The sequence below is a fragment of the Equus przewalskii genome, chromosome 6 (genome assembly GCF_037783145.1).
Source record: "Equus przewalskii isolate Varuska chromosome 6, EquPr2, whole genome shotgun sequence".
Classification (NCBI taxonomy): Eukaryota; Metazoa; Chordata; class Mammalia; order Perissodactyla; family Equidae; genus Equus; species Equus przewalskii.
The window spans coordinates 10,872,230-10,896,032 of NC_091836.1; the positions used below are offsets into that span (position 1 = coordinate 10,872,230).

At 35.3% G+C, this 23,803-nt stretch overlaps 1 protein-coding gene across 2 annotated transcripts in view; it reads left to right on the forward strand.

Moving 5' to 3' along the window:
- The window catches only part of CNTN5 (contactin 5), a 1,129,093-nt gene that overhangs the window by 797,036 nt on the left and 308,254 nt on the right, over positions 1-23,803 (forward strand). For both annotated transcript variants that reach the window (XM_070623012.1, XM_070623013.1), the window contains one exon: positions 17,006-17,209. In XM_070623012.1, the coding sequence (XP_070479113.1) occupies positions 17,006-17,209 (204 nt within the window). The remainder of the gene's footprint in view (positions 1-17,005; positions 17,210-23,803) is intronic.

A 23,803-nucleotide genomic window follows, 5' to 3' on the forward strand; every position in this document is an offset into this window, starting at 1 on the left:
TAAGCACCAGTGTCATTATTGTCTCATCATACAAACACGCAAAACAGCCTCGGTTGGTGTAGAAGTCCATTGTCTTAAGTGTGGGGTTCTCCTTAAACATTAAGCACAAGTGAGGCAGGGGTATGGTATAGAAACCTATTCTTTCATTAACAAACGAACGAAAGAAAACAATATTTATAGAATTCTTACCACATGGGAGCACGGGGCTAAGCTTATGCATGGATTAATCAATTTAATACAGTATGTATAAAATATATCTTCATATTTATTTTTCCGATGAAAACACTGAGGGGAAATGGAAAAAAGAGGATTCTTTAGCTAGTTCTATGATGTTTCTAAATTTATTTGTGTATTTAAGATAGCCTTTTCAAATGGGTTCTTTTTTTTTTTATCTTGTTAAGCAGAATTTCTTTAGACCCATAAAAATATAAAAAGCACTGGGGCTCTAATTAGAATATGCCCATGTATGATGGGGCGAGGACAAGTCAGCTGCTAAGAGCTGCCGTCCCAAGATTGCTTTGCAAAGCCAGTCTGGAGGTTAGTGATATAAATGCTTTCTTTTATGCTGTTCTTACATATTGCAAAGAGGCATTAAGCTAACAAGCATCGAAAATGAGTGCCCTTAGACATGGCGAATCATTCATTGGAACCATTCTTCCCCTCAGGGAGAATGAAAGTCTGGAGAGAGAGAACTGGCTGACCTCGCCCAATTAACACAGTCCCGAAGCAGGCAGAACGGCCAGCAGTGACAGGACTGTGCTTCAGGGATGTGTGTTCCCGGGCTGCGGTCCAGGTTATGTCAACAAGGATCATTCTGGGTGCCATTTAAGCAGCTCTATATTGGACATGAGAGAAAGACGGAAGGGGAAAAGATAAGGGGAAACTATGGGCTATTTTTCTTAAAATGTACTTGAGAACTTTGCTTTTCCCTTAGGACACAAGCTCTTTCTGAGCCTGTGTGCAGCCGCAGCCTGAAGCTGGACAAACAGGTCAGGAAGATGGGAAAGTATTGTAATAGCAGCACTGCTTTTCCAAGGGAAACCAAATCTCCTAAATGTTACAACGCTTAAGTCTGAAGTTTAACTAATAGAATGTCTTTAATCTAGAAATTGAGCCAGGCAGCAGTAAACTGTAGAAGGTTTAGCCTGCATTGAAAATACACATTGTTACATTTTATATCTTGCCTTCTGTTTAATAAAAGAAAAAGAAAATCCCCCAAAATCCATTATTAAAGATATAGAACCCCGCTTTCTGGTTTTGGGTAGTGCTCATATCATGCAAATGGGCTCTAAAGCTTTTAAAATAAATATTGTCTATTTTTTCTAAGAATGGGATCCAACAACAAAAATTCAACAAAGAACTCAGATTCTGAATGATTTTATGGAGGAGGGGATGTGATTTGTGCAAATACAGTTCCTGTTTTAATAGTTTCTGAATCTGTGGCCCCGATTTCAGGGAAGTCTTCACAGTTTCAGTTACTTCCTAAGATTCTGGTTGCAACTATACCCACGCCACTTTCTCTCTGTTTTGTAATGGAAAAAAAAACACCTAATTTTATTAATCCTTAATTTCAGTTCTATAAAATTGAGATCACCAATTATATTATCACGAATCATAGAGAATGCTTAGAAAAACACGTTGCACATAGTAAGTGCTTAATATATGTACAGGTACTAAAACATTTACTATGTGACATGTAAGAGAAAACTTCATTCTTTGGAACAATCAGATCTTGTATCTTTTTTGGGGAATTAAGGCATATAATGGGAAGTGAGGCTAGTAATGGCCCTGAATTATTTTAAGCCAAATCAGACGGAAGAAAATAGATTAATTCAAGCCAATTGAATTAGGATAACCTTAGAACTTTTGTCCTTATATATAGATTGGTCCTGTCTCAAAAATCTTCTTTAGCTAGAAGATACTCTGAATTAATAACATCATTTCATTTAGTAAATGCTTTCTAGGCACCAAGCATCAAGCTACGTAGTTTGCTGAAGTCACTTCTATTTAATCTTTACAGAATAATATGAAGGAAAGCATATCTCCATTTTCAAAACAGGACAACGAAGACTGAGGAACATTCAGTAACTTGTCCAAGGAAACATGGAGAATAAGTGGGGAAGGCAAGGTTTAAAAAATTAAAAACTAGAAATTTAGGTAAAAGCAATTATTTGTCTCGTATCTAAAATAGTATGTACATGATTTGACTCACTCTAGATTGTGAGTTCTTACAATTTATTACTGTTGGTAAACACTGACTTTTGTGTAGCTTTGCCCAGAGTAGACTAACTTTTATTGCTGGTTTACCAACCATCCAATGTTTCTAAAGTAATATCTGTATTCTAAAAAACAACGTAAAAAACGTAGAATCTTATAAATCATGCCAATAAAATTCCTTAGAACAGTGATTTAATAACCTGGAAATTTCTCTAACAATGTAAGAGACCAATTCCTTTCCTCTCTATTTAGCTCAGACCCCAAGTATCTTAAATATTCATGCAGAGTTTCCTCCTCCTCCTGTATTTATGTTTACTATAAATTTGCATTTTGTTTCCATTATCTTGAATTAATTTATATGGGCTTCATTTTTAATACAATCAAATAAGTTCTGAAAATACATGTTTCATTATTTAAAAAATGTGAGAAAAAAGTAACCTCAAATGATTAAGTAAAAAGAAGTAAATTAAATACGTGTTTTCAGATTTCACATGTAACTTACAAGTCTGTATGTTTGCAGGGTAATTTATACAGAATCAAACAACTTAAAAGCTCACTAACTGAACTTTCTTCTACACCCCTATCCACTTTTATATAAAGAAGATAATAATGACAATCTGATAGTGTTCATGTTGTGTCATTGTGTCAATATATACTCAACCCCATCTTTGATATATAAAATAATTATTTAGACAATTAATAGGGAAAAAATGGTCTGAAACATTATCAGAGTATTAAGTTCTATTTTGATTCATTAAACCAAAAGTAAATAATGTTCCTTACAGTTTTGTGCTGTGAATATGATTTCGTCCCAATTTTAATTCAATTCAACAAACTGTAATGAACATCTATTCTATATATATATATATATATATATATATATATTTTTTTTGTGGAGCTAAGATCATGAAAGAGTTATAATACTTGGCCCTTAAAAATAAAATGAGTGAACAGCCCGGTGGCGTAGTGGTTAAATTTGCCCACTTCAGTGGCCCAGGGTTCGTGGGTTCGGATCCTGGGTGCAGACCTACTTATTACTCATCAAGACACGCTGTGGCAGGGGCTGACCTGGTGGTGCAGCAGTTAAGTTTGCACATTCCACTTCAGTAGCCCGAGGTTCCCTGGTTCGGATCCCAGGACTTCATGAGAGAGTTAATAAAATCAGTGCCGTATTGCTGCCTTGTTCTACAGCAAAGAGCCACCATTGGAAAGTATGTGTTTTCCCCAGATAGATTAAAGCATTTATTTGATGGCATTTCTTTGTAATTAAAAGAAAAATTGAGGCTGAGTTCAAAGTAATAATGCAAAAACTATTCAGTGAAGCAAAATCCCAAAATGGTGGTCTGATAGCAAATGAACCAATAAAAAACAGGGATGACATGATTTTTATTAACAAAATTTCACCACAAACTTTGAATCAGTAGTTTCGAATGAAATAAACAAGTCAAAAAATATATATAACTTAGAACTGTGCTAATAGTTTCTCCTAATTGATCATTTAAAATTCTTGTTTCATTCATTTTCTCTTCTACTTCCAAAATTTGTGAAAGCAATTAATAATCATGTTGTTACTTCTATAAATTATGCTTACTTTACGCCAACCTAATTGGCTCTATAAAACTCAGCCAACTAGCTAGAATACTGATATTTGTTCAAGTCTCATGTCCTGATCAAAACATGTCTATATCAGAATACATGTATTCCCAGGGGTCCTGAAACAAATTTCCACATAAATAATTTTAATTATTTTACTTATTTCCTTATAAATGGGAAAACTCTACTCAAAATCTTAGTTTCCAAAATATTTATGTTATGACACATGGTATGAAATATTTTTACTATTGCATTCATTCTCTATCCGTTTGACAATATTTAGTGTGTGCCAGCCGTTTTCACAATACTGAAAGCTGAGGGGTATGGTGGTGAACAAAATAGGTAAGGTTCCTGCCTTAAGAAAACTCATGTTGCAGTGCAGAAGACAGCCAATCAGAGGTAAATATATATCTCTACACACATACACAGTATTGATAGGGCTAGTTTAGGTGAGCTGGTCAGGGAGGACCTCCCAGAGCAAGCCAGTTGAGCAGAGACCTAAAAGAAGTTAAGCAGTGAGCTGTGCAAACATCTGGGGAAGAACATTTCAGGCTAAGGCAAACACTCAGGCACATGTCTTAAGCTGAAAATTAACAGCAAAAGGCCAGTGTGACTGCGGTGGACTAAAGAAAGGAAAGACAGTGTTAAGGTTAAAGAGATACCCAGGGGCAAAATCATGTAGGGTCTTATAGGATTTATGACTCTAGTTTATTATCAAGCTTTGAAGAAATAATATAAGATAACATCTTATTTCGCTAAAGATGAAACAAAAAAATGCTGCGTTCATCATCAGAAAGGGATTTATAAACTGTTTACTTAACATTATTGTGAGTTAGAAACTATTTATACAACTAGAGTAATGATATGTGATGTACTTTGGGGCAGTTCAAGATATCCCCAACTATCTTTAGTGGTAACATGACTTTCTTTTTAATGTTTCTAAATATAAACTAAGTAATTTTGTTTTTTCAAATGGATGCCACATTTGTACAGTAAGCATATGACACAGCCCTTGCTCTAGATGAATACATAATCTGGTAGAGAATATGACATATCCGTATAGAACAGAGAACAATAAGAGAACATAGTCGGTGCCAATACCAGAGGAGTGTGTTGTGTGGATGATGAGTGGGGAGTAGGGAGACTGTATAATTTATTTGATATCCAAACTGGAACATTTTTGAAAGTAAAAGGGAGGACTATTAATAATCTTGCTAGGAAAAATGGTGTAAATTGTCACTGTTCCAGGCAAATCAGGACACAAGTTAATGAGATATCTGTAGAATTTCAGAAGTGTTCATTGTAAATTAAAGTGACTGTGAAGCTTTCTTCAAGAAGATGGCACCTGCGCTTGGCTTCTGTCTAGGCATGCAACTGGGCAGAAGAAAGGTGGGAATGCATTCTAGTCCAGGGAAATAACATTATAAGAGACATATCACTTTGAGAGTCACTCTATCTAAGATGAAGCCTCGATGATTATGAAGAGTGGGGGATAAATAATGGATGTTAAGAAAGAGATGGGTTGGGCTGGCCCCCTGGCCTAGTGGTTAAGTTCGGCACATTCCACTTTGGTGGCCTGGGTTGATGGGTTTGGATCCCCAGTGTGTATCTACACCACTCATCAGCCACGCTGTGGCAGCGACCCACACATAAAGTAGGGGAAGACTGGCACAGATATTAGCTAAGCTCTTATCTACCTCAAGTGAAAAAAAGAGGAAGATTGGGTGTGGATGTTAGCTCTGGGCTAATTTTCCTCAAGCAAAAAGAGAGGAAGACTGGTAACAGAAGTTAGCTCAGGGCTAATCTTCCTCAGCAAAAAAAAAAAAAAAAAAAGAAAGACAGAGATGAATCGAGGTACAAAAACAAAGCAGATTGTGATATATCACATGGGTTTGGGTAGGCATGTGACGTGAATGGAGTACCACTCCACCTAAAGCCCAACTTGATGTGAGATGAGAATATTGCAGAACAACATATAGTATAAAATATACAGATGTTTTAATTTTGCATAATTTATATGCTGTTGCATGATAAATCAGAATAAGACTAGCATATAGGCATATTACTGACATGCAAAGTCAAACCCCTCTTTTATGCATAAATATATTTTTAAGTAAAAGGAAATGTGTTATGAGGTTTTTAGAGTGATGGCTAGATTGATTCTGGAAAAAGGATGAACATAACAAAAATTTTATGTTTATATATGTTAACATTTTAGATAATAAAGACTATTTATGAACACCTACTATAGTCTTGAAATTATGTTAACACTTTTTCTGAAATTTCTCCCCAAATCCTATGAGCTAAGTGTTATTATGAATATTTTACAGATGAATAAACAGAAGTGAAGAAGTCGGGGAATTAGCTGAAAACTGCACAGCTGTTAGGTGATAGTGCAAAGATTCAGACACATTTTGCATTGGTATAAAGTCCATAATTTTTTCCATGGTGCCACCTTACCTTACACCTATGCGTGTGGTTGCTGAGTTGAGCCCCACGTGTCTCAGTTCTTGTACAGAGGTCCCAATTGGAATAGGAAGCTGGTACTTAATACACATTTCATTTTGCTCTACTATGATATGATTTTTGTGAGTACCAACATTTTAAGCTTTCCTTTACACTAAAAATAAGGGATAAGTACTATTATTAAAAAAAAGAAATCATCTTCCTGCTCTGCCCATTTTCTGATATGATGTATCCTGATAGTTCCTTTTTTTTGCTTTTTGGGGAAGACTGGCCCTGAGCTAACATCTGTGCCCATCTCCCTCTACTTTATATGTGGGACCCCTGCCACAGCATGGCTTGATAAGCAGTGCATAGGTCTGTGCCTAGGATCCAAACCAGCGAACCCCAGGCGACCAAAGCAGAGTGCATGAACTTTACGGCTGTGCCGCTGGGCCAGCCACAACGGATATTTCTTGATTTCCATTTAAGCAGTTTGTGTGCAGTCACAGTTTCTTCAGGTGATCTCTAGAAATCAGAATCCCTCATTTTCACCTTTAACAGTAAGCTCTAAATCAGTGGTTTCTGAGGAAATTTAGCCACCAAACGATTGGTTTGTATCCTTGACCTTGCAGGACATTTGGTCCTGTCTAAAACGTCCATAGGACGTTTGGTCCACGCCAAAAGTCCTTGATAATTTAGTCCTGTCCATAATGCCCATGAGCATATTTGGTCAGGGCCAAATGGTTTTGGACAGGCCCAAATATCAGGAACCTCTTGGCGTGGGCCAAATGTCTACACGGACATTTTAGACAGGACCAAATATGACCATGTATCAAGGACCTTTTGGCATAAACCATATATCTTATGGACAGTTTGGACAGGACCAAATGTCTGCTAATCATCCTTGAAATTTAGTGTAATCCCTACAGAAATATAGTTTTTCTATTTCTAAAACAATAATACTGTTTAACCCTCTTGGGTTATAGTATTTTAATTTCAGCTATTATAGTTCCTAGAAGTTGTGTGATTTTGGAAAATGTTACTGAGTCAATCACCAGAATTATTAATAAATCGCAAACTAGAAACAGAGGAATAGGTGGAAAAATACATCACAGAGCCCACACTTGTGAACACACAGAACACATCTAAGTAATGGATACTCAACAAAGAAGTCTGAACAAGTTTGGTTTTGAAGTAAATCTCTTTTGTATGCAGGAATTAGGAAAAGGGTTAAAGATGAAGGCAGTATAGGAAAGGACCAAAGAAAAGCTGGTTTAGGAAACTGAAGTCTAGAAAGCTTCTGGGCAAATAGATAAAAAAGGAAAGGGGAAATATGGAAAAATAGTTGACTCAGGGAGAAATGACATGTTTTTTCCATTCAAACCTTTTATTTCCATAGTATATACATGCCACTTGTCCTGAATATCTATCATTCATATCTGACATGAATATTAGGCTCAAAATAATGACCAGTCTTAATTACCTTAAATATATCCATTTTAAAGGCATATTCCTTCTTTTTTATGTGTTCTTTAGTTAGTTAAAATCCCTGCTATTCAACACTGGACTTTATCATAATGTCTAGTTCACAAATATATTTTGATAATAATTAGAAGAGATCAGCTACTTGGAGGCTAAGATACAAACATACTTATAAAAATGAAAACCCATCTGATTTTTGCAGGAAAAATCCTTTGTAGAATTAGAAAGAGAATAAATTCTAAATAGTTCTTGCGTCATTTCTATTAACTCATAACTCATAACAACTTTTCTATTTTTTTCCCAAAGAAATGAATTAAAAAATGCCCAGCCAAAAGTTTCATGCTTTGTGAATTCATGTGAATAGAAACTTGAAGATGTATTACAGTGATTACATATCAACAGAGATAAATATGTATTTTATGATTAGGATTTTTTTTCTGAAGCAGGTGAGCCATAGGGACAAACCCTCAGAGCAGAAAATAAACCATTCCAGTGCCTCTTGATAAATAGACAATATCCACTATTTCTATATGGTGCATGGCAAGGTGACAAATAAATTACCTTCGTTAAACATTTCCATGAAGGATTAATGAGCATTAGTTAAGCCGGAAAAGCACAAAGAACGTTCATGAAAAATTACGTTGAGTGTAAGAAAAAGTTGAGTGCAGAAAATCTCGTTATAATAATTTATCTTACCTGAAGATTCTCTACTACACTATATGATAAATGTAATCCAAAAGCAACCAAATTTCCACATTTAACATGCAAAATTTAGGCAAATTACAACTCTAGAGGGTTTGTCCTCTGTGACTCATCTACTTGTGGCTCCACCTAGAAGGGGAATAATTTATAAAGCTCACATTTATTTCTGTTAATATTTATCCTGCAATAAATCTTCAAACTTAAACCATAAAATTTTCAAGCATGAAATTAAGAGAAGTAAAGATATCTTTTAAAAATTCACTGTCAATGACAAATGTTGAGTGCTTTGAATACTTACCTCGTGAATTTTCTTTGGCTTTCAATACGTAGAGCTAAATTAAAATTTAATTATTTTAGTTATATACAGAGGACAAATATCTTTTCGGTAAAAGATATTTTACCAAATAAAACACAGAAAAATTAGAAAACTTTATCTTGCTAACCAAGATTTCCATTTTCCTCCCTTTGGAATATTGCCCAAGATTAATGCTTTCTATTCATCAAGGACTGCCATCTTGCGGACTCCTGTTAATTTCAGAAAATGCTGGACTATTTATGTAAGGTATATTTTTTAGTTTAACTATTTGGAAAACTGTAAATCCTAATGTAAGAGGAGATGAGGACTAAGAGTCCGTGTTTGTGAGCATGCAGTAATATTGCTTTCACCTCTATGAACATGTGCATTTTGGGCACACAGGGCTGCTATTTTACAGTAGGTCTCTCTGCCAGCAGGACACATTCTTACCATTTTACATAGTTAAGACTTTGTGGCTCTATGACACTGTTTAATTAGATTGTGACTCAGTGATTGATAGGAATATCCAGCAATCTGTTTTTGTCTGGTGGAATTTGAACACCGCTCTGATTAGTTGCTGTTTAAAGCATCAAAGTTTTAATTGGCAAATTTAGACCCCAAAACATACATAACTCAATCTAATAAATACTTGAAGCCACTATGAATCAGGTTTTTAATTTTTCAAATAAAGATCTACGCTCAATAAGAATTCTTGGTCAAGTTATTGATCTTTGTATCTTAGTTTCCTCAGCCGTACAATGAGGTTACCTATCCCTGTAAGGGTTAGATAAATTAACATAAGGCATACTGTCCAGTACATATTAAGTGCTATACAAGTTTACTAGATCCTACTGGTGCCACACCCAGATCTCCTTCACCTGGTTAATGCATCCATCCTGCAGCTGCTCCTTCTACAGAGAACTTCCCTTAACTAGGAAATTGTGCTCCCTGCCCTACTGCATCTCACCTTCCCCAGCCAGCAGCCAATAACCAACTGATGCAGGGGAGGAGGGTACAAAAGACTGGATCTCTTTACCTTCCTTTCCTCACTCACCAAAATGCAATGAGGTTTGTGTTCCAGAGCCCCAAGTGGGATTAGTCTTAAACTAATCTCTGCCAGGGACCACATGCTTGCTTAGCCTTTGCTTTTTGCCTTACCCTATCCTATTTCCTGGGAACACTCTATCAATAAATTACATTCAAAAGAAACCCCTTCTCAGACTGTTTCTAAGACAATAAATGTTCACTGTCGTTGTTATTGTTATTATTAAGCAGTCTAATGTTCCGACTTAATGAGGAAAAACTTTAAGATTTCCTTGGTCATGTCTAATGGATAGACTACAGTCTGCCAGTAATTCTCCATGCATATCTTTGCTTTCAGTTAAGCTCTTCATAACTTTGATGAGCACATCAAGGTCATCTTCCCTAGCAGGATTCTAGGGCGCATACATTCTGCTGTTGATTAACAGTTGGGATTTGTGGGCTTTAACAATAAATTGTGGGAAATCTAGAGTGGATGCTTTTCCACGCAAAGTTCGAAGCCAAAGTGGAACTTGTGCCAGTGACTATTGTACACTGTTTGGTAAATTCTGGTCCCTCACCTGACGCAGTTTACAACTCAATAAAAATAACTTTAAAACTCTTTAGCAAAGCAAGAAATTTAGGTTGCATTTTGAAAAGAGTTAGCAATGACCTTTATCTCTAGACACAGGACTCCTGGGATTAAAAAAAGAAGAAGACAAAAAAGTCCTCTGTAGTGTGAAGCATTCCACAGAGAAAATAAAAATAGCTACTGTCACCCCGTTCCCGTAATCACTTGAACTCTAGAACTTGGAATTCACTTACTCAGAGTCATTTGAGTTGTGGATCGTAAGAGAATGTCAGTTTACTACTGTTTCTGTTATAAATAGTCTTTTGTTTATCTTTCACTTTCTTAAAGGTGTTTTGAATTATATGCGCATAAAATTTTATTTTGTCTTGGTGACATATAATTTTGAAGCAGAACTGTGCTGCTTCTGACTGTACGTAACAAACATAATGAAAATAGATGTCTCAAAAACTTTAAAAAAAGGAGAATTAACACTTTGTTTTGTTCCACCAAGATAACTGAAATTTTTGTGATAATACAACTTGCCTTTGTATTAAAGTAATTTCATTTTTAGAACATACAACAAACGTTCTTTCTTGCATTCTTCACAACATTTAAAAAAAAAAAATCTTCATTCTCTCAGCATTAACCAAGTGTCAGTTAGACAACTTTATTCTATTGTCACTCTCAGGATCTTTGCCTCTGGCTATGTTTTATAGGTGAAACTTTGACACTTGCAGAAAATAAATCCAACTGGATAAGGCTCAAGGTGAATCTGAGTTGTACCAAATCCTGCAGTATACGAGGTCATTTATCCCGAGCCAATAGCTATCCTTTCTGAGCAGTTCTTGCATGTTGATCACTCACATTTAAATGGTTTATGTAATCCTCAGTATAACCATATAATATAGACATTACTATCCCATTTTATGGACACTGAAATTGAGGTTCAGCAAGATTAGAATCTAATAATTGAAGCAGTATGATAGAATGATTAAAAAAATAGGCTTAGAATGAATCAAATTTTAGCTTTTTCTCTGATACTTAGCTGTAATTTTCCACTGGTCCCTTCTCTTGTTGGAGTCTCAGACTTTTGATGTTGAACATGATTATAATGATAATAATAGCTACACCTAGTTCTGTAGTACTAAACTTACGTGTAGTATCTCATTTAACCTACAACTTTTTCCTTTAATTGCATTTTAAAGATGAGAAGACTAAAGCTTTAGTAAAATTAAACAGCTTACTCAAAGGTATATAGTTGGTAGATCATGATCCATCCCTGAAACTCTAGTCTTTGTGAGCTCAAAGTCCAAGGTCTTATTTACTCACAATGCTGCCTTCTAATCTATGTGTGTGTTTGCGTCGAGGGGACTAAGTGGAAAAATGTGTATAAAGTGTGTGACTCATATAAACTCTCAAGTTACTTCCTTTACCAGCCCCACCTTGCATCTCCATAATACCATAAACAGTGCTTTGCATGTAATAATTGATCGCTACTTACTTGTTGGTACTCTCAGTTGTCTTGATCTCAGTCCCCATCCTAAATCCAGCAGCCAAAAAAATTCTTATAGATGACCCATTTAATAACTTGAGCTGCCAAATCAGCTTCCTCAACAAAGTGTCAGTGACCATGTTCAAGTAGAGCCAAAATGACTGACCACCAATGGAGGCTATTAACCTGAGAAAGAGGTTGAAATTTAATGCCCCTGCAACCTCTGTCCAATTTACCGGGTAGAATAAATCATGAAAATACTTCATAGTAACTTTGTAAACATGATCTTGTCTCTTTTTGCATTGACAGTACATTCTAGATTCTTAAAACAGCCTACGTTATTTCTCAGTGTCAGTATTTAGCCCAACTTCAAACATCATCTTTGACTCATATTCTCAAGGCCCAAGGAAGTCTATGTAGTCCTAAGAAAATTTGGAAGGAAGTTTAAAAAGTGAAAAAAAAAAGCCACTCTTATTCTTAAAACTTAGAGAGATTTATAAAAATACATATATGGATATTTTTATCCTAACTATTCATTTATTCATCAAACATTTATTGAGCAACTACATGCCAGGCATCTTGTTGGGTTCTATGAATGTAGTGGTGAAGAAAGTAAATTTAGTCTCTACCTTGCCAAGAATACTTGATGTGGCTAAGGATGACATTTTCTATCACAATGAAGGTATCAATCAGCAATAGAAAAAGATATTTCCCACTAATTTCAGGTCATATTCCATTATGCTCAGTAATAATGGATAATTAATAAGACAGTTCTCTATAATTTCCATCATGATTTTATTAATTCTAAAACACAAAATGGTAACATCAGCTACAAACTTTTAAAAGCAAAATAATTGTAGTGCCAATTTTTAAAGCTGAATTGTTTGTTCCTGTAACTTACTAAATCCTCCTATTCAAGTATCTTCACATCAAGTAATTCATCAAAAACAGAAGGGAGAAGTGTCATAACAGACGATGGAATTGTGAAAACAAATACGATTACAAGGCAATTAGTAAAAATTAAAATACTTATGACATATACTCTACTAATCAACATCCAGTGAAAATTTATGCAAAGATATGTCAAATTATAAGTAAAAAATTTAAAAAACAAACTAAAAAATTATATTTTTATAATGAGCAAATTATAGTTATTTCACAGATATAACATTCAATCTCACATCACGTGAACTAACCAGAAAAGGATAAGATCAGAGATTTTGGTAAATAGAATTCCTTAACTGAAAATTTTACCATAGACCATAAAATGAAGCCTATCACAAAAATGGAGAAGCTTTTGATTTTTAGGTTTTCCTTTTTGTAGCTGACAAGGATAAAGAAAACAAGCTCCCTAGAAGAGTTGCGTTATTGAGTAGTGAACAAGTCAGATGCTATATCCGTTGTGTTCTTTCCAAATCCTTTGACCCAAAGCTTCTAATGTGTACACACGTTATTAGAAAGAAGAATGGTTATTTTCTAATTTGTAGTTATATTAAAGAATGTTAAAATGCGTCACATATAATTACACATTGAAATTGTTTTCAAGGAGTTCAGAGAGTCTAGTATAAAATTTCATTCTCCTTTTTCATACTTTTTTTATTAACGGCACTACAGTTATGAGAAATAAGTATCATTGCCCATATGACTACTCTTGTTTTTATACCCTGTAGATGTGGAAATATGTCATTTAAGTAATCATCTTATTTGTCAGAAAAGCAAAGAGAAGACTGTCTGTTTTGTGACACTGAATCAATTATAGCAATTTTGTTGAAAGTCTGAAATGCATGAAGCCATGAAACCTAGACGTTCAATTAGAACAATAGATGGAGCCAACCCAAAAACTTTTCTGCTCCCCAAATTTAGAAATCGTAAGTAAAATAAAGAAAATTTCAGTATACAGCTAAGCTCACAAGAAAGTAAAGGAAATCCTCAGGTATCAGAAACAAATAAGAACTAAAATCCAGGACTAAGATCCCAACTTAAATTTAGGAAAAGTGTTAATCCTGAGGCGATCTTGGCAGCAAGGTGGATTGTTTATATGTCATGGAAATAGATTCTAAAATCTAGGACCCAGAGGATAAATGTTCATGCTGGGATAAAGGATAAGATTTGAGTCTATCTGAGAGAGGAAGTTAGAACAGCAATGCCTGCTTCAAGCTAGGACCGTAATGGGCTATGCCCTCAGTGAACTAGAATGATTCTTGCTGACTCAAGGAGAAAGATGAAAAATCTCCCAAGAGAAATGAAAACCTCAAGCCAACACAGCACATGGGTTCATAGGCCAAATGTACGCCACCACATAGTACAAAAACTGTGGTAATAAAATTTAACATAAATATTGATCCCAAATAGATACTACCCAAGTAGGACTTTTGGTAGAAGCTGACAAAAAACCATCTTTAAGAGACTCTCACAATGTGGGACGCACAGAATAGCTCAAAAAGTAGTCATTGTCTGCTAACATAAGGAGTATTCACTGAAGAATCATATCAAGGACTTCTAAAACATTTTTAATTGTCTTAGCTAAACATAGTATTAAAAGAACTTTAGAAAAATGGGAAAATCACAATTGACCAACTAGTCTCAATATGCTTCTGAAATGAATAATAATATTAAAATTTTAATACTTAACAAATCAGCTTGCATTAAGATATTTTTAAAGACCATCACAATTGGTATGAAACAAAGTGGTATATGAAGCTAAAGACTGTGAGTCCAGGGCCAGCTATGTTTTACTGCCTTCTTGAGGTATTTTATAATCCTCAGACTCTGACTTTTTAATAAAAATATAGTTAATGCTTGTTTTGTGTGATAGTAAATTTTGAAAAATATATTAAATAACTACTTATGGAGAATGAAAAACCTTATAGGAGAAAGTAAAAAGCCATCTTGAGAGAGATTGAGCCCAGCTCAATAATTTTACTTTTGGAACAAGCAGAAAATCCAATCCAAACTCAGATTGTTAGCTTTTCTATTATGTACCATTTCTACTTTTTATCCTTCTTGGAATTATGAAATCCTTTGCTATGTAAAACTGAAAAATTATTTTAAAAACTAAATGAGCATTTTTGAACTCCCAGATACTCACTTACCTGTAAAATTTGAGGAAATGTCAATTTTGTGTAAATACTTTTTTTCTATTCTAAAAATATTTTACAAAACATCGGCTAAACAAACACTATCAGTATAACAGAAATAGTATTTTAATGAATGATGGCCTTTAATTTAATTGTTCACTGCTTTCTTTTTCCCCAAATTTCAAGTGATACAAACCAAAAATTGAGATAACGCCAGTAAAATCTAACCTAAAATAAATTGCAAAAATATCAAAATGTTTGTGAGCGATGTGTGAACAAAAAATGAAACTCTTATTATAATACAGAAGAATTCATATTGTTAAATGTAAGAAGTCCTTGAGTTGACAGTCTAGTTTAGCAGTGTGAGAAGAGAATGAATCTACGGGTTTTCTTTGAGTAAGGCTACATGGATACTCTTTCTTGGACCAATATCCTTCTTCCATTATTATGATCATCGTTCTGATTCAGATTTCTTCAGCCCTTATCTTCAGTATGCAATATTGTCCTGTTGTTCCCTCCTGCAACTTTGCTCTTACTTAAATCCAACCTTCACAGAATCTCCAGAATAACCTACTAACATATATATCTATGTCAACCCTCTGCTGGAAAATGTCCAGTGGTGCCACACTACATATAGGATAGAGCACAAGCTCCTTAACATAACATACACACCATGTTAATCTGTGTTTAGTAATTTAGGGTTTAATAATCCAATCTCTCCAACCTCTTCTCTTACCATGCCCTTTCTTGGATTTTTACTCCAATAACACAGAACTGTTTGTGGTGGTCCATTCATACTATTCAACTTCTTGTCTGAAGGACCTTCTTCATTTTTCTCCTCTGATTGGAATACCTTCAGCACCCATACACTCTTCATCTGGCTAGCTCCAACTAATCTTTTAAAACTTTCAAATTTATAATACCAACACAAATTTCTCCCTTGGCCTCCATATTTGAAGATAAAACTGCCTTATCAGCTTCTCTAATTGAATACCAGATAGTATGTCGAATTTAATCTGTCAGAATTACCCTCCTGGTTTTACTCCACCCACATCTCCAAAGAACTGCTCTGTCTGTCATCTTCCCATTTTAGTAAAGGTAAATATATTCTTCTGGTTGTTTAGTTACTCAGGTCCGCAGTCTTACTCTTTGACTTTTCTCTTTCTCACATTTCATAATCAATCCATCAGCAACTCCTGTCAACTCTACTACCACATATTTACTAGAACCAATCACTTCTCACCACTTGACCACTACTGTCACTACCACTATCATTCTAGTGCGTGTTATTTATATCTTTCATGGCTATTTTACAAAAAGCATCTTAGATTAGTGAACATTTTTCCTCCTGTTTCCCCTCTCCCTGATCCCTTCTTTGTCCTCAACTCTGTCTCTTCTCTACCCAGCAGTCAGAGAGCTTTTAAAATATAAATTTGTATGTCCTGCTCACCCCTGTCACTCTCTAGCTTTCTTAACATGCATTAGTTTTCTTCGCAGCACTTATAATGACTTGATATATACTTACTTCTTTGTGTATTCTTGTTTCATTCCCACTATACTGAAGCTCCATGAGAACTGACTCTCAACCAACATTTATTGAACAAATGAGTAAATGAATGTTGCTCAGGTGTCTCAACTGAGAATGTTTCTGCGGGTCGGCATAATTGCTTAAGTGCCCCTCTCCCATGATCTCTTTACAATAGAATATACATCCCCATTTCTTTATTCCACATTGTTTCATAGTTTTGGGTAGGTCTCTCCCATTAGACTGATTTTTGAGAATTGGAAACTCTCTCTCTCATCTTTTTAATTTCAGTGATGTCATAGTGCCAATCATCTAATACACATCCAACACACATTGGAATTGAATGGATGGATGGGTGGATGGATGGATGAAGGCTAAATATCCTTAAGAAATATTTCAGCTCTTTCTGTAATCATTAAGAGCAACAATCCTTTGAACATAAAATACTAAATTATAATAGATACCTGGATCAAATATGTATAGCTTTGCAATATATCTAACAATTAGTAAAGACTTTATTGTTTGAGCTTTAACTGTTAGTAAAATAATTTGTGTCTTTCAACAATTGAATTTTGTGTATTTTCAGAGATCATCTATAGCTGGGTATTTAACGAGTTCCCTTCCTTTGTGGCGGAAGACAGTCGGCGGTTCATTTCCCAGGAGACAGGCAACCTTTATATTTCTAAAGTCCAAACATCAGATGTTGGCAGCTATATTTGTCTGGTGAAAAACACAGTGACAAATGCTCGAGTACTTAGTCCTCCAACACCACTCACTCTGCGTAACGATGGTAAGTTGCATGGCCTGGAGTGAAATGGTCAGCCGTCTCAGATGTGAAAAACAAAGATCTATTAGTGTTTTTCTAAGCACTTAAACCCAGCACAAATAACATAAGAAGGCACTTGCTATATTTAGAAACGCTACATTATGCATACCTTAGGATAAAAACTTTGACTTAGGAAAGTGATGATATGCGGATGAGAAATATTAGCTACATTGCTACCTTAATGCCAAAAAGGCAGAGAGAATCAGAAGAAGATGAAGTGTAATAAAGACTCCACAGTTCTTTTCTTGGCTCTTTAGTGCCTCTATATAGCATATGTGTATGAATTGCAAGCATTTTATAGGTTCACTTTTCATTACATTTTTATTTTAGCTACCTTCAAATTGAATGTTCAGCTTTTAATACTTCATGGTATAGTTATAATTGTTATTATTACTTTTCCAATAATAGGAGCAGTTGGAACTTTAACTTTTAAGTGCAATTCAGGCAGAAATGATGATTCTATAATTATAGGTATTGCCATCTATCTAAAGTATCTTCAAATTTAAACACCTCATTTGTAGTTTAGACATTTACAGTTAAGCATCTCATTAAAGAAGTCAAGTGTTATATTAGAGTTGATATATGATATGTGGCTTGCTCTGTCATGCAATAAAAAATCTATGAAGGCGTTATTAAGAAGTGAGCTTGAGAATCCTGATTGATTGTGAAGCTTAAAAAATAATCTGTTTCAACACTACTCTTTTATATGATTAGTTTTAGAATATATGTTTCTGGAATGTACAATCAAAGTTATATTACAAGATTTTTGCTTACCACTTCATTTCTCATATATTTAGACTTCATAGTATATATAATATAATATTTATATATATGCATATATATATATATAGTAGTACTAATCCTACCAGGTAGAGAGTATAAATGCAATATGTATTTTAGACGCAAGGAAGCCAATATCAGAGAGATGAAGGGACCTACCAAAGGTCACACAACTAGGTAATGGCATGGAGGAATAGATGGGAAACAAGAATATAAATTGAGAGAACAATTCAGAGGCTATCAAAACTAACCAGCCGAGAGGCGACGAGGGACAGAAGGTAAGCAGTGGTAACAGCATTGGTGGACAGGAAACATGTGTGGATGTTAAGGAAGTAGAATTATCAGGATACGATGATTGATTAAACATAGGGCTCTGCAGTAGGAGGAAGCGTTGGCATAGTTCATTGAACGGTGATGATTCTCTTCATGAGATCAGATAACACAGATGAGGGAATAAATGAGGAGTTAGTGAATATGAGGAATTCAGTTTTGGGTATGATGAGATAAAATATCCGTGGGAAATCTATGTGGAAATACACAGTAGGTATCAGGTATACATGCCTAATATCATAAGAGAGAGCTAGGCTAGAGAAAGAAATTTAATCTACACGTCACTGTGTATTCCATCACTATAGTTAAAGCCATGAATGTGTATATAGTATGCCAACTTCAGGATTATATAAGAATATCTATAAGGGTGAAAAGAAAAAAGGAAAATAGATATGCGTTTTTAAAATGTATCTAGGTAAAAGCTTAGAGTTGAGGTGATTCTCTATAAACCATTTCCATAAAATTTCTGAGCATTTTCTCATTAATTTCTTGAGAATTGAAAGCATCTTTGTCTGAAAATTGCAATATTTTGCTAACTGGCCAATAACTGGTTCCATTTACACTATCCATTTATGCAACAACATTTTACATTTGGATGGTGCCTAAGGCTGAGGAGGCTCTTCCTTCTTTTCACACAATAGATCTTAACGTGACATTGATCATCACACGGGACAGTAGCACATGTACAAGTCAGAATCCAAAACTGATACCACCTTCACTAGTAATTCAAAAATTTGGTACCCATGTTCAACAGCCTCCTTTATTTCGTTGCCCAAATGTATCACTTAACTTTACCATCTACCTTCCATGGTCAAATATTTCAGGAATAATTAGAGAAAGTTTTTCCTACTATTTAAACTCCATTCCACTTCTGTCTTTTATTGCTCTTGTTTGGCAAAACCCCAACTCATTATACCTTTACTCTGCAACTGACTTGAGAATCTGAGAGCTACTAGAGAGTTACAGCTGCCATGGACTCATGATCACCAACTCCAAATGGAACTTCAACATTGTCACTCAATCCTACTAAGTTTCTGTGGATGGTTAATCTCTAACTCTCCCAAAAGTTTTTGGAAGCTTCTCTGCTTTCCTTAAACTGGACTGCCCCACTACTACTTCACAAAAACTGTATCAAATTCATCTTTGTACTAATAAAATTCAAATCTAACTACATCTCCATCCATGCTGTTCTTCCTTCACCTTATTCCAATTGAGAAACTGTACTGTTCCTTCTCTTATTAGAACCACTCCCTCCATCCTTGATTGTTGATTTTCATTTCCTCTGGCCTTTTCAGAACATTGTACTGTTAGTCATTACTTTTTTTTTTTTTGAGGAAGATTAGCCCTGAGCTAACATCCACTGCCAATCCTCCTCTTTTTGCTGAGGAAGACTGGCCCTGAGCTAACATCTGTGCCCATCTTCCTCTACTTTATATGTGGGACACCTACCACAGCATGGCTTGCCAAGCAGTGCCATGTCCGCACCAGTGATCTGAACCAGTGAACCCCGGGCCGCCAAAGCAGAACGTGTGCACTTAAGTGCTGCACCACCAGGCCAGGCCCAGTTATTAATTCTTACATAACCAATACTATGTCACTAAACTAATAAATATTTTTTAGTCATCATATTAATTGAGTTTACTGAAGCAGTTGAAACTGTTGACTAATGTTTTCTTTTATGAACATCTATATTTTCAAAAAATCATTACTTGAGCAGTACTATATGAAAGGCTCAATAAAGCAATACAAATAAGTAAAATGAAAGTGTTATTAAAGTTAACATTTAAATGAAAAACAAACAGGTAGAAAACATCTGTTAACTTTCAATGACATCATTCAATAACTGTCTTATTTAAGATTTTATGAAAGAAGTTAGAAAACTCATGGTTCTTCTTTGTGTAAATTATCTAAGGTTATTGTTTTCTTGATGGTTATTTGTCTACTACTGTTTATTTTTTATCATAGTAATACATCCACGTCAAATGAATGTAGTGGTTTCTAAGTGCTGATGATAAAAAAAGAAAAAGCCTCCACACCTCCCTCACATGAAATCCCACTCTCTAAAGCCAACTTCTTACCTGCTCCCTTTTTAATTCATGAGGTTCTCATATGCTAGAAAACATCTATGCTTTTTGTTTAATCAAGTTTAGACAATAACTGTTGACCCCCTCATATGATAAATATACATATGCTTCTTCAATCCTCCTCTATTTTATATTTATGTAGTAGTTTCAGTTGCTTACTTTTTTAACTTTGATAATGTACTTAAATCTCTACTGTTCTCTTAACTCTTGAAAATAATTCTTCACTTCCTATGACATAAACTGAAGATATTTTTATTCCTCTTTTTTCCTTTACCATTTCTACACTACTTTTATGTTCTTTTGTCTGCCACTTTGACATTCTCTCCAGCACATACAACCATGTGTTCTAAACTTGCCCATAAACTAACTGTAAAAGCTGAAAATCAATAGATGTTTACAAATTATCACTATATAATTATCATTCAGTATCATATTGTTAAAAGTTTTTAAGTTATTTTTAGATATGTATGCTGTATTAGATATGTTTTTCATAAGTGGCACAAATTGAATATAACAGGGAGAATAAGATTGTGATACATTTTGGATGTGGTTTTTCTTAAAATTCCACTCTACAAACACAATCAATAGTTTCACTAATAGTTTTGAAATATAAACATGAGTCAGCACAATGCAAAGGGTAAATGAAGCCATTGATGTGGTTAAGAAAGCCCATGAAAAGAGTATGAAATGAAGAGAAGTCAGCTTAGGACTAAGCCTTGAGTAATCCAAATTTGATTGGAAGGGTAAAGAATGAAAATCCTACAAAAGATAATGAAAAGGAGGGGTCAGAGAGATAGCAGGAAAAACAATAGTGTAGTGCGAAGGAAGCCAAGGGAAATGAGTGTTTCAACAAGAAATGGCATGCAGCTCAAGATGGTGGACTAGGTGCATGTGTTTGTTGCCTTTCCCCCTTCTGAGACCCTACAAGAACTTCATATCATCAATGAGAATGCTGAAGGAGAGGAAGAACTTCACTAACAAGTGACGCATTTTGATATATTTCTATAGGAATAAGGAAGGATATGAGTTAAAGGATTAAACAGGTGGAGAAACTAAAACCTAGAATAAAGTTTAAGGGATCTAAAGAACGGGCTAAAGACAGTGTGCCCAGTGGAAGCCTGAAGCTCTGGAATCAAAGGGTGAGCATAAGAAATGGGACTGAACAAAGGGAGAGTGGAGCTATGTATGTGGACTATCTGTTTCAGTGAAATACTGGAATCCCTTCTCTTCCTTATCCTTACATGCGAAAGGACCAAAGGGTATGTCTCTTAACGATGTGAATGAACTTTCTGGGAAAGCTAATGTTCTTAATGTGAATGGTGGCACACAATGCAAAACCTTCTCATTCTGTCATGTGGGTGTCTGCAGCCTGAGAGCCAGTGCCTTCCTTGCCTTCACATCAAAGCAGTGCTGACTGTCAACACACCTCACCCAGCCATCCCCCCACCGCCACCTCAGAAGGGAACCAATTCTACAGACAGGGGAACCCACAACAACCACCAAGCTTCTCAGACTCGACATTTATATGTAATCCTAAATTAACAGTTGCTATTAAAAATTACTGAGCTAATTGAATGATTACAGAATTCATACCAGGATGATGTGTGAAAAACTTTCAATATTATTCCAAGAAAGGCGTAGATTGGACTGCAGCATTTTTAAATCAAAAACTTTCATATCACTATTTGATCTCTTTTCAAAAAAAAAATAATTGAAAAGAGTGTTCATAAGAAGGACATGTTCCTGAATGTTTTGTCAAGTAGGTGGCATACATTAAACACTTAGTCTGAAAATAAAAATAGAATACGATTGCAAATGAATCCATTTTTTATTGTGCCACAGTCAGCTGCAATTCCTGCTGGGTTTTACAAACCTCTTAGTGCAGAGACAGACATTATAATAGATATTTCTGCAAGCTGGGCAAACACCTCTGCAGGGGTTTGAATATAAAATTTATGTTTAATCTGCTGTGACCATCGAGTTAGCTATAAAAATCATTTCAAGAACATTGTGCTTTTACACTTCTCTGAAAAAAAGTAGACATTTCTAAAAATAATAGAGGTTATATATAGAGGTACATTAGCTTCTTTCAAGCATAAATAAAATTTTATTTATAAACTATTGTAGGATATATTGTCTTAGCTTGGGCTCTCATAAAGCAAAGCTCCAAACAAAATTTGCTTGTAGGTGGTTTATTTGAAACTTACCCCAGAGAGCAGGAGTGTGGGATGAGGTGGGGTTGAGGAGGGAAATGGTGATAAGGGGGCTGTATCAGAGATGACCACTTCTACAGGCAGCTGGTGCTTGATCCCCCAGGACACGAGCCATATGAAATGCACTCAGAATAGTCTCCTTGATGGACATATCATTGGGCTTCCATCTCCCATTCCCTGAGGGTGGCTCACAGGGAGTTAACTCCCGTGCATTTGCAGGTTGCCCTCAAGTTGCAACTGTGTGAAACTGGTTGCACTTGTACAGACCTGGTTGCAGTTGTGGTTGCAGGAGGCAAAATTCTGGCCAAGATCATTTGAACTGGCTCACAAAATGTGTCTGAAAGATGGGTGATAGTATAGAGAATTTTTACAGCCTTAGGACATTTCCTTACAGAAAGGAATTCCATCTAATACTGATATAAATTCAAATATCCTAATGTTGAAGATTGATTTTTCTTATAAATTAAGCCTCTATCATTTATCGATTCACTCAGTAAGTATGTTGTATCCATTGTGCATTAGGTTCTGTGACATGAGTCCAGATCCACATATAAGGGTTTTGAGGAGCTTACAGGCTAGTGAGAATGACAGATAATTACAATGCAGTGCTATGATAGATATATATGCATGTGCTGCTATGGTAACCCCAAATAGGAACATCTAACCTATGTGACACATCAGGAAATACTTTCTGGAAGAGGTGACTTCTGATTTGAGTTTTGAAGATAATTTGGCATTAAATGAATAAGTAAAGAAAACGTCCTTGAGTATCCACCAAGAGCAAGTATAGGAGACAGCATGATGTAATTGCACTTGAGTTAAAACACAAACAACGAGGAGGCATGAAAGTGGAGAGGAGCAAGGGGTCCTACCGTGAAAGACTATATTGCCCATGCTATTATCAAAGTAACGGCAGAATTTTGGAAGATTTTAAATGCATGAGTGACATGATCAGATTTTCCTCAACTGACACTGGAAAATTATCCCCATGCATTCACAAATGTGTCAGATACCTTGTTAGGCACTGGGGATATAAGTGTGGGTAAACCAAATACAGGAACTGTCTCTGTGTAGTTTACAGTCTAAGACGAAGGAGGATATTACCCTAAATACTGTGTGTAACTGTGCATCCCAGCATCTGCCTGCCCTTG